Genomic DNA, 12,374 nt, shown 5'->3' on the forward strand with positions numbered 1-12,374 from the left:
CAAAGAAATTTCTCTGAATTGTGTCAGTACTGGTACTGCTGTTTTTTATTTCATCAAGGTTGTTGTTACGATCTTATGACGTCTCAAACGCTGTTTGTTCATTCGTTCAGCCCATATCAACTGAATTGCGTGAGTGACGTCATTTTGCTCTCCCAGTGGAGTGATTTATTTGTTTATTCGCGTGATTAATGTTTTGGTCACACATGACTTACCTCACTCTTACTAATAACTTCTCTCGAATTGAATTTTCTTTACTTTGATTCTAGAAGATAAGGTCAAGTTAATGTGTTCAATTCTAATTGAAGTTTCTTAGAGAGCAGCTAATAGAAGCAGCTTTAGGATATACAGATTTTTAATCCAAAAGTAACATCGCAGCCTTTAATGAGAAAAATAAATTTCATTTTGAGATGTCTTTTTACTCTCTTTTTGAGACTGCATATCTACAAAGCTATCGTGGTCATTTTCGACCAATCTGCCAGTTCTGTTTCCAATGCAAAGAATCTGAATTGTATTGATGAGCTTTCTTTTTTACAATTCAACGAATATGAAATGTATTGGGGCGGCGTCTTTTTTAAAATTTTCGTTCACACAGTTTCATGATTTATGAAGTCAAATTGAAGTGACGATTTTGGTCACGCCGAAACAGGATGTGGAGCAGAAAAGCAGGCGCTTTTGCGGCGTGAATTTCTTTGCTCTAATTTTTAAGCAGGGTGACAAAATGGTGTTTGAGCAGAAATTCGCATTCTCGCTTAGGATTGTTTGTTAAAATGCGGAATTTTGACATTGATTTTGACATTTTTTTTTGTTATTTTACAAGTTCTCGCAATGCATTCATAGTCTGTTCTAGGTCTAGTTTTTTGGTCAATGAAAGTTCTTTGAATTGCGTCAGTACTTGTCCGGTTGTTTTTTATTTCGTCGTTCCTATTGTTGTTAGGACCATATGACGTCTCAATCGCTTTTTGTCCATAAAAAACGCATCGGAAGATCCATAAAGTGAACTCTTTGTTTCTATTTCTGTTTTACTGCACGCATATCTGTTTCGCGGCTTTTTTTGCAATCTGCAGATTACTTCCGAAAACAGTTTGGTCAAAGAACATGCATGCTGCTAGCCAAATTGAAGCAATAGTTTTGTTAGAGATGTGATGTCTTTGCGAATGAAGCTTTGTCCATATAGGGCGTTTTCATTTTTTTAAACTTTATGTAAGTCGCTCTTGTGTGAATTTTGAGCCTATGATTTGAATAACTCTGTGATAAGTACGGAAATATGAGTATCTAAATTGCAGTAGAATTGCTTGATCGACAATGAACGTTTTCATTCGTTAGCTTAGTATGGAAGGTAGCTAGCCAAGGTCTTTATGAAAAAGACAGCCGGGACTCCTTTTCCTGGTTTATTTCTCGAGTAAAACGTTACTCTGAGTGAGTGGATATTTCAAACTTGTAAACTGATCGTCAAGCCGTCGGTTGTTAATGAAGCATATTGCTTTTTATTGTACTCTGTATTTAGGTATAATGCCATTAGACCAGGGAGTGACGGGTCTTGTCAATCAACAGTCAATGTTACAAGCATCCGTGCAGAGTATGAATAATTCGAATCCACTTGGATCACCCAAGTTAAGCAATAACACAACAGTGTCAAACAGCAATCTATCGTCTTCCAATGTGACCAATATGAACGGAAACACCGACTCAGTTGATGACTCATCTATCAGTAATACTACAATAGCCGAGAGTGATCTCTTTCCACGGAAACCGGGCAGGCCTTCAAAAAAGTTTCCTAGGCGAATTACAGGGAAGTACGCGTGTTCGCAATGCGGGAAAGGGTTCCCACAGAATTCACAATTGGAACAGCACATGCGTGTGCACACGGGGGAGAAGCCGTACCCTTGCCTGGAGTGCGATTCCAGGTTTAAGCAGTTGTGCCATTTGAAGCAACACATGCGGGCCAAACATACTGGCGAGCGGCCTTATCAATGCAGGGTTAGGGACCTTAGTTTATAAATTCTGAAATGGTGTTTAGCTATTATCTCTATCCTTTCTGTTTTTGCTTGCTCTTGAACAAAATTCAATTGAAACGCTCTTGAAACAAAAATACTCTTGAAACGCTGAATTCAATTGGCGGCAATTTAATACTTAAAGTCAAATGTAAAGTGCGCCGAAACTGATGCCATTTTTTTTACTTTAAATCTTAAAAGTGGTATATGTTAACCTCTAATGTGGTTATTTGAAGCCCACTATTGAACTTAAGCCCAGCCAAGGCGTAACACTAATCGATCATGGGTTTTCCAGCAAAAACCAAATTCAAGATGTTCAGATTTTTTCGCCATCAGTTGAAATGGATCACTTGATTGTTTTATACACTACCAATTTTCCTGTTGAACCTAAAAACAGGAAGCAAAGTTTTATCAGTAGAAATAAAAGAAAGTTTTATGCAAATAAATTTAGTATTGATCTTTCAAATCAGGACTGGAGTAACTTATATCAATGTGAAGATGGAAATAGCATGTACAATGCTTTCATAAACGTTTTCAGTACTACTCTAGAGTTCCACGCCCCACTTATAAAAAGCTTTCAACCAGAAACAAAAATTGCTGAAAAACCTTGGCTGACAAAAGAGTTGAGAGAAGAAATCGCCAAAAAACCTAGACTTTTTAATATCTGGAAAAATAACCCATCGGAACAAGCGCATACCATTTTCAAATATCAGAGAAATTTAGTTAATAGGCGTTTAAAAACAGCCCAAAACGAGTTTTGCAAACAATTTTTCAAAGAACTACCAACAAGTAAAGAACAATGGAGTTTCATCAAAAAAAGAATTGGCAAAGAAAGGGAGTGTCTCGTTATAGACAAACTAGTCGACGGTGAAACAGAAGTAGAAAATGAACTTGATATTGCAAATTGTCTCAATAGAAGTTTCCAAAAACTAGGCTTATACAATGGACAATATGTGAGCGCTCCAAATATTTCTCGCATAGAAGTTAGGGAAAAGTTTTGCTTCAGAACAGTTACACTAAAGGAACTATATGATGCCATCGATTCACTCGACAAAAATAAGTCTCCGGGTCCAGGAGTTTTTAATGCTTGGGCAATCAAGGCAGCAAAGCTTCCAATCGGAACCCATTTGCAATTTGTTTTTAACACATGCATTAGTCAAAATATTTTCCCGGAAAATTTAAAAATTGCTTTCATTAGTCCGGTCTACAAAAAAGGGGACGTAAAAATTTGCGAGAACTATAGGCCTATCTCAATTACTCCAATGTTTGCAAAACTCTTTGAGCGTATACTTCTCAATCAGGTTAACGAATTTATACAAAAAGGAAAAAATTTTGAACGGTACACAGTTTGGATTTCAAAAACATAAGTCTTCTACAGATGCTGTTTTACACTTAATCGAAGCATACAAGAAAACTATGATAACTTAAAAGTTTCAGTTGCTGTTTTTATAGATCTAGCTAAAGCATTTAATTCAATATCGCACGAAATTTTTCAAAAAAAATGAAGCTTACGGTTTTTCAGAGAGTGCAGTTGAATTATTTGCTTCATTTCTTAAAAACAGACAGCAGTGTGTTAAGATAAATGATGTTTACTCAGAATGGTTGGAAACAAATCATGGTGTTCCACAGGGAACGGTTTTAGGGCCACTAGTTTTTCTTCTCTATATTAATGATTTTCGAGAAAAGGTACAAGGAAACTTCGACATAATTCAATTTGCTGATGACACAAGTTTCCATTTTAGCAGAAACAATGTCAGCGAACTGACATTGTTTCTGCTAACTGGAGCGAACTGGAAAAATGTGTTTCTGAAATACTGGAGAAAACAGATAATTTTCTAAAGCAAAACAAATTAATCATAAATACCGGTAAAACTGAACTTCTTTGCGTCTCGAAGGAACATGAAATTTTTGATCCAATAGTTTTTCGGGGACAAGAAATTAAACCACAAAGTCACTGCAGATACTTGGGTATAATAATTGATTCTAAACTAAATTTTCATGTACAACTCAACAAAGTCCAATCAAATATGGCCACAGCGATTAGATCCATATACCTTTTACGTTATCAGTTACCTCTGGAAGCACGATTGATGCTATTCAAATCCCTAGTCCTTTCTCATTTAACATTCAGTGCTCTATTTTTTCAGAACTTGAGTTTCTCTGCAATGCAGCGAATTAATCGACAAATCAATTGGGGTATTAAAGTTTGCTATATGAGAAAAAAGTTTGAGAGATCTACATATCTCGTTAGTAAAATCTGACATTTTGCCTGCAGAACTTTTAATAAGCCAGATGAGTGTTTCAAAACTTAGAAATGATATTTCATTATTGAAAACACACTGAACTGAGCGTTTTTGTCTAAGTGGTAATGTCTTAGTAAGAAAAAACAACAGAACTGAACAGCTGATTCTCTTAAGGTCGAGCAGTCGATCAATACAAAAAAGAAGCATCCAAAAGTGGAATAAACTTCCGCGTGATGTCCGGACTATCAGATCAAAATCAAAGATTAAACGCATGTTAAAACAGCATCTGCTCCAACAATTCAAACTTGTACCGTTGGAAAGGAACGTTGGTGGCTTCAAAAGTTATTTTTACCTTTAGAAAACGGAACCACTAATTTTGATTTTTAACATTGTTCTGATTTTGTTTATATAATTTTAAACTTGTAATATTTAACCCCTGGGTTATATTTTCAATTTACTTGTTTAAAAAAAACTTCTTAGTCTCATTTATGCTCCCCCTCCCTCCCCCGACTAAAGCAGGCTGCAATTGATTAAAGCCTCCCACTAGTCGTACGAGAGCAATTCTTCTGACGTTTAGTCAGTTATGTTCAAGATATGTAAGTGAATTTGTGAATCTTGCCGTCATTTGTAGCTCTATTGTCCCTTTTCCAGCCAATAGAACTGCTCAAAGGCAAATTTTTCTGATATTCAGTGGTCCGGGATTTTGGCATGTAGTTATATGGTTCTCTTACTTTGACGCCACTGATCTTCAAGATTTTCTAATTTTTGCCAATAATTTTGTCAATAGCCGCGAAGCGATAGCCGAGGCTATTATAGTCTTTCTCTTAATTTTCACAATTCAGAGAATTTGAAGTTTTGGGGTGCTGTCTTTTTAGGATTCGAAGAGGAGTATTGGTGGAGCGTCTTTTTATCGATAATGTTTTAGAGTGTATTTAAAACAGGATTTGGAAGTCAATGCCGCACGTGAAAACAGTGTTTAGTTCAAATGGTTCAACCAATTGAAGAGTAGAGAGAAGAGAGCGATTTTCAGTTCATGCAGCATTTTTGAGAGAGCGAGAAAAGCAGGTGTGAAATAATTTTTCGCTAAGCGATCGAAATTTTTTGATCAGTGCAGCTTTCTCGAAGCAGTCTTTTATTTTTAACTCCAATTTTTTAAGTCAAAGGTGTTTCTCTCAATATTCAAATTTGGTACTATTGCGTTTGGAAGTATTTTTGACAACGTGAAGTGAATTTTTCACATTTGGTGTGAATTTTGAGCTATTTTTACCATTTTGCATTGTTTTAAGCTTTTTGGACAATTTTATTGTATTCTTTTTTTATTACTTTTGGGAAGTTTTGTGGTTGAAATCAGGCTGTCTCTCATTTTTGATTGATTTTAATTCTGAGTTAATTTTGCTAAAGAAAATCGAGTACATTTTGCCAAGTTTTTGCTTTTCAAAATCCATGGTTCTCCCTGCATTTTTTCTTAACTAATACCGTTCTTAATAGAGTTCTTAGTTAATAGCAATTCTATGGGCGTTGTTAATCTGAGGTGACGTTTGAAAGCTAGACAGTGCATTTTTCACAGAAACAATTAATACAAAATTCTAATTTTTCACTTTTTTGCTGTTTTAAATTGTTTTCTAATATGTCTCTCCTAAGTATTGATGGTTGACTGATGTAGCAGAGAATGTCATTAAACTTTTCCTCCAAATATTGGCTAGCAAGTTGCATTGTAGCGTTTTGTGGAGAATTTTGTTTGAATTTTATAACGAATATTTTTAAATTTTGACCTGCGTCATCAACTTTATGAACACTTTCCATTTTTGTCAATTGGTATCAGTTTATTGCAAACTATCTTTATTCTTGTTTTACAAAGTCTTTTTCCGACCCTTTCCAATAAAAATTTATCAGATACTTTTTCAGTTTTTAAAGTTTTCGTGTTACTGTCTGAAAATGATTACTGTAAGGATACATCAAGTCAGTGAAGAAGGTTAATTTTCTCCAAATTCTTTGTGGAATTCCTCTGGCAAGGTTGTTTTTAATTTATGTTCACACATTTTCATAATTTTTCAGGTCAATTTGGAGTGATGATTTTGGTCGCGCCAAAACAGGAAGTAGAACGAAAAAGCGAGCGGGGTTTTGAGGCGTGATTTTTCTTCACTCGAATTTAAAAGTTGAGTGAGAATTTGGTGTTCATCGCTTGTGGTTTTTTGTTCACTTATTGCATTTTGACATTGACTTTTACTTATTTTTTTCGATTTTTTGATCGAATTTTTAAATGGTTTTTCCAATCCACTCATAGTGCGTTTTAGTTCTAGTTTTTTTGTTTAGTTAGTGAAAATTCTTTGAAATGTTTCATGATTTGTCATGCTGTGCTTTTTTATTTTGTCAAGATTTTTGTTATGGTTTTTGTAATTATTCTGCACTCTTTGTGAAGCGAGTTTTTTTTGCATTCATGTGATTAAATTTTGTTGACATTTGACCTACCTCAAAATTGACTTCCTCACTCTCAAATTGACTTTTCGTACTTGAATTCGAAGCGATAAGGTCAATTGAGTGTATATTAATCTAATTGAATGTTAGTTAAGGGCAGTTAATCGAAGCAGCAATAAATTATACAGGATATTTAAAATCTAACATTTCAACCTTCAATGGCAAGAAGCAACGTTTTCGGTCTGTCTTTACTATGTTTTTGAGACTTCAGAAGCTATCGCGGCTATTTTCTGGCAATTTGCTGGCTATATTTTTTGTCTTTTTTGCTTTGTCTATCATTGGTTCACATATGCAATCATTCTTTGTATGCGTAGGTAGAGTCAATAATTTTAGAAGTGTTGTTTTTCTGGTGATTCTGGAAGAACTCAATCTTGCTAACCGAATTTTTCTAATTGTTTATAGATTTTTTGTTAATAACCGTTCTCTTATTTGGCGCTTTTTCTAAATTTTGGATAAAATCTTTTTGACTTCTCTAGGCTACTAGTATCAATCTAGTATCAGTATAGAAAAATAGCAATCTAGTATTGAAGAATAATATTAGTGTCAGTACTGCAATCTAGTATCAGTATTGAAAAATAATATAAAAATTAGAAACGGGATCCAATGGAGAAAGTCCATACGATGGAGAAAGTCCATAAAACCCTATATTAGATGCCTGATACTTAAACTTTGTTATATAAGTCTTAGTTACCATCTTTAATGCCTTTTGGTATTGGTAATAGCCCCGGCTACCTCTCATTAAGTAACAGCTGTATTTCTAACAAAATGAAATCAAAATAGTTTGCACTTTAAAAAAAGTTGTCAAGTTGTCTTACATCAATTAGTTTTTACATTTTTCGTCGAAGAAAAACTGAAAAACGATCTGTTACTCAGAAAAAGGGTCTAGAATGAACATAATCACTATAAAAAAGGAATCAAAATTAGAAATGGGATAAAGCAATATTGTCCATTTTATATGCCTCTACTTGAACTTTGTTCTTATAAATGTTAGTTCTCTAATGGTGTGCTTTCAAAAATTGCCCCCGGCGTTGGTACCGAGTAGAGAACCCCCCCCCCCCCTCTGTGCTATATATTTCCACAATATTCGGCCTACAGTTTAGATAGTGGAATATCATTTTGAGCGCAATTGCGGACCGCTGTTCACAGCCGTGCCTCTCATGCACTGCGGGATGTAATCCGGAATTCGCGGGTTGGTTATCGCTGTGAAGTGCGCCAACCGACCCGCCAGTCGGAAATTTTGTTACTTAATATTCTAAAGCGACTATCTAACATAGCATGGCGTATTTTATTTTATTCAGTTTAACATAGTATGGAAAGTTATTAGTCGTCTCTGATTGGTTAATAAATTGCTCGCCTAAACTCTCTTCAAGAATAGCCCCCATTTTGCAAAAGGAGGGTAATTGTTGAAAAGATCCTTTTAATGCTTATTGGTATTGATTTGCTCGCTCCCTGTATCCTCTCAAGAGATGTATGTCTAACTACGAATTGGAATAAAAAATACCCATTAATTCTAATGTAATTTATTTTTCTTTTGTTTTTAGATCCTAATCAATGTTGTGGGAATCATTGGCGGCAATTTTGGGGTAGTCTGTTGAGTGTTTCATTTTTACGCCTATAGGGTCAAAGGGTTTTGCTGCCTGTCTTGTTTTGATGTGGCTGCAAAAATGTTGCCGGGTCCTTAGATAATTCAATTCTTTGCATTGTAGTTCAGGAATTGTCATGATATGTCTGTTCGCGCATTTTCTTAGTTTTTAGGTCAAATTAAATTAATAAGTTTTTTCATGACGAAATAGGAAGTGAAGTGAAAATGAGTGGTTTTGTGGCCTCAAATTTTCTCTACTTTTGTAGCAGAGTGAGAAAACAATGTTTGAACCAAAATTCGCTCGAATTTTTAATCCACACGTGGTTTTTAACTTTGATATTTATCGTATCTTGTTGTTTATGATTGGAGTGTTTTTATGTTTTTTCCCAATCCATTCATCGTTCACTCTGCTGCTTTGTTAATCCGGTCTAGTTTTAGTTAAGAAAATTGTTTGGTTCTAGGTCATGACTTGCCCTGTTGTTTTTTCTTGCTAATATGTTTTTTCGACCTTCATCCTGTCATTGAGAAGTCAATTGGAAAAGTGCTTTCAATGACGCCGGAGCAGGAAGAGGAGCGAAATGATTATTTTTGTGGCGTAAATTTTTTTCAACTGCTTCTAAAATCAAGTGAGAAATTCGTGTTTGAAAAGATTCTGTTTTTAGAGCCATTGTTCTCGTGAGGTAATTTGAGTCCTGTTTTCTATTTTTCTTGTCAAAATGCAACTATTGGTTTTATAGAGTTTGTTTTCGTGAAGTATTGGTGATTCGTGTAGTTTCTGTAGGGTTTGACAGTTGTCAATAGCCTTTATGAGGCATAGTCAATGTGATTGGGTGATTTATTTTGAAATCTAATGGTTTTAACGATTTTACGCTACTTTTCCCCGAAAAATTTAGCTGTTTTTGGATTTTTCCATCTCTGATTTTGTTCTATCACTTTGTCTTATTTTGGACAGCCTTCGTTGGCTCTCTTATGAGTCTTAATTGGACGGATTTAAAGCTCTTTTCATATTGAATGGTTTCGACTTGTTTGACATTACTTGTTCTGAAAAGTTTTAGTTGTATTGCTTATTGCCATTTCTTTTCAGGTTTTTTTAGGTTTTCTTTTGGTTTTGTCACTTGCTGTTTTCCCATTTATGAGTTGTGGTACTGGCCCTCCGGTGGGCATCTTTAATTTCTTCTAATGATTTCAATCCATATGTAACGGTTTTCACGACTATGTTATGGTTTTTTTCAAGGAAATATACTTTTTATTATTTTGCCAGCTTCTGTGTTTTAATTAGTCTACCACGTATTCTATCAGGTGTCTTGGTTCTCGATGAGTCATGTTTGATTTTCTCAGCGATTTTATTCACAATTTTTCACAAATTCGACACAATTTTTTCTTTTTAGAAAATATGAGAAATTTTCTACTCTTCCCGTTTTTGAAGTTCGTTTTTGAAATTCTTTTGAGGCACGATTGATTCCATTTCAGGTTATCAGTTGAATGCCAATGATTTTTTTGTCTTTTACATTTTTGAAGTTTTTGACTGTTGCTTTTTTGTTGTTGCTTTTGTTATGTGGTTCCGGAAGTGTTTTCGTTGAAGTTGAAAACTGCATTGATCGATATTGCAGATGTTCAAGATTTGGGTTATTAGTTGCGCGTTTAAATAACATTGATTCCACCTATTTTCATAGACACTTGTAAAAATCGATTTTGCTGAATGTCGGTCTCCTTGGTTTTCTGCAAAGTTGATGTTTGCTGGCTAAAGTTTGTGTTTTTTTTTTACGTTGACGTTTTTGGACCTAATTACTTGATGAGCCCTATTTATTAACAGAAATTAAAATTTAGGTTTTTGTAGTGTCATGTTTTTTTTCCATGGACGTTTCTATTAAAAGTTGTTACTTTAAGAAGGCTAATGGTAATGTATTTAGCTCGTTCAATAGTTGTAATTCACGACTTACTATTTTGCTCTTTCACACTTTTGTCTTTTTAAGCCAATAAAAAGTCAAATGAGAGTAGTGAATTTAGTCGTATTGGATTATTAAAGGACAAAAAAGTGGTATTTCTAAGGAACCCGCAAATTGGAGTGAAAATAAGTGTTTGAATATATGTTGGGTTTTTAATAGTTAAGTTTTTTTGGACGTGCGGCACTTTTGCTTGTTTTCTGTTTTTGTTGCGCCATTAAAATTTTACACGTGTGTTCTAATTGTGCCTAATAGCACACTCCTGAATCCATAGACAGCAACCAATGCTTTTTATGACTTTGGCCATTTTTTTGTCTAATCACTAGCCGTATAATTAATTTTCTTTGCTTATTATGCTGGCATAATTGAGTCTAATTAATCATTTATTAGTTCATAGATAGTGGCTCACATAGCTTAGACTGTCATTGTTTTGAAAGATTATTATTCCCCGAGTGTGCTTATATTTTTTGTATTCAAGGACGCGTCTCATAACTTTCTAATGTGGATAAAGTTACTGAATTTGATTGTTTTTTTTCGAAGCAATTGCTTTCCATGACTTTTACACTGACTGATTTTGTAGGAACATTAATTTTTTTTCAGTTTTTAAAGTTTTTGTTCACCCAGTGATCTTATCGTTTCATGTAATAGATGCAATCTTTTACTTACGCTCTTCGTTCTCAGAAAATTTTAGGGAGTTTAGCTAGAGTTTGTTTTACTTAATGATGTCTTATCAATTAATCTTTTTATTGACAGGTCTCATTGGTTGTTAATGAGGAATAAATTGATCGAAATATTTGTTTCACTTGATGCGAATTCTTCGTGTGCTTTTCAAACTATTCTTTTCAAACGCTATTGGGGAGTTTGTGTTTTGGTGGGTATTGTTTGTGCTTTTGGAATGGTACCCTGAGCAATTCTGATTAGGATAGTTCTTTATATAGAAAGGTCAGTTTATCGCTGGAAAATGGTATATTATACTGATCGTACTGAGCTTAAATCTGATATGCTGCATTTTTTTCATTGAGAGCATCGACTAATATTTGATTAGCGTTTATGCTTTAATGGTCATCTTATCATAAAAATAGAACATGCGGTACAAAAAAGAATCGAATTTCTTCACTTCATGCTTTACGTCACATTAGGATGTGGGTTATAATTGACACCAAGCAGATAGTTTAATAATTGATAATTATCAATTTTATAAATTTTTTAAGCTTAATAATTGATTTGAAGTTTTTGTTTGAGGAAGTACTCAATTGATTCTAGTGTCTGTGTTTCAGTTCTGTGACAAAAAATTTGTGCAAATGTGTCACTTACAGCAGCACGAGAGAAGTTCAAATCACGTGAATAATGCAGAGAAAGCACTCTTGGGTTTGGAGCGGGACTCGAATCTCTCTACAAAGTCACCTCGTGCCTCGAAGGCCAAAAACAAAAATAGCAGTGGCAATAATAGCAATATTAATAGTTCTAGTAGGATAATTAGTAATATAAACAGCAGCATTAACAGTACTCTGAATGATGCAGTGGGTAATGTGTCTATGAATGGACCGAGTCTTCTGTCAACGACCTCGTTTGCTTCGGCTTCTCAAGTCCTGCCGATGCGGTTGACAGATATTCACAATCATTCACTGCACAGCCAACACAGCGGCCATCGTGCAAACCAGGTTTTTGTCACTTCATGAAGTTGAAAAGATCAATGCCTATGAGACCTTTCTCATTGCTCTCGAACTCGCTTGAAGCAATTATTGTATAGTCTGTCCCGTAAAGTTGAAATAAGCGAACGTTCGAAAAACGCCAAAAACGTGCAATTGAGCATCAATGTGCTCATTTGAATGTCAACGTTTTCTCCATTAAGTTTTCATTCATCAATTTTTGCTACATGTTTTAAATGTGAACTTTGACCTTTGAACTCTAACCTGAGGCTTTTGAAATGTTCGCTCATTTCAACTTTATGGGACACGCTATAGTTGTCCCTTTTAACGCAATATTTTTGCTTGACAATTTTAACTATTCGTTCGTAACTTTTCGTGCTCAAAAACGAGATGAGCTGGTTAAGCCCATGAGGATAACGTCTCTGTGTAGCTTTCGTAGACCCCTTTGTAGGCTCGAATTGTACGGATGGCCTCCCTAAGTTTTAGGTATC

At 34.8% G+C, this 12,374-nt stretch overlaps 2 protein-coding genes across 3 annotated transcripts in view; both read left to right on the forward strand.

Moving 5' to 3' along the window:
* Positions 1 to 12,374, forward strand: part of LOC142357659 (isocitrate dehydrogenase [NAD] subunit gamma, mitochondrial-like) — a 545,753-nt gene that overhangs the window by 171,539 nt on the left and 361,840 nt on the right. The gene's annotated exons all lie outside the window — the stretch shown is intronic.
* Positions 1 to 12,374, forward strand: part of LOC142335174 (uncharacterized) — a 35,972-nt gene that overhangs the window by 19,237 nt on the left and 4,361 nt on the right. The window contains exons 4-5 of the mRNA XM_075383546.1: positions 1,505 to 1,977; positions 11,512 to 11,895. Of these exons, the coding sequence (XP_075239661.1) occupies positions 1,505 to 1,977; positions 11,512 to 11,895 (857 nt within the window). The remainder of the gene's footprint in view (positions 1 to 1,504; positions 1,978 to 11,511; positions 11,896 to 12,374) is intronic.

Source organism: Convolutriloba macropyga, chromosome 2 (genome assembly GCF_964194025.1).
Source record: "Convolutriloba macropyga chromosome 2, txConMacr16.3, whole genome shotgun sequence".
In the NCBI taxonomy this organism is placed as follows: Eukaryota; Metazoa; Xenacoelomorpha; order Acoela; family Convolutidae; genus Convolutriloba; species Convolutriloba macropyga.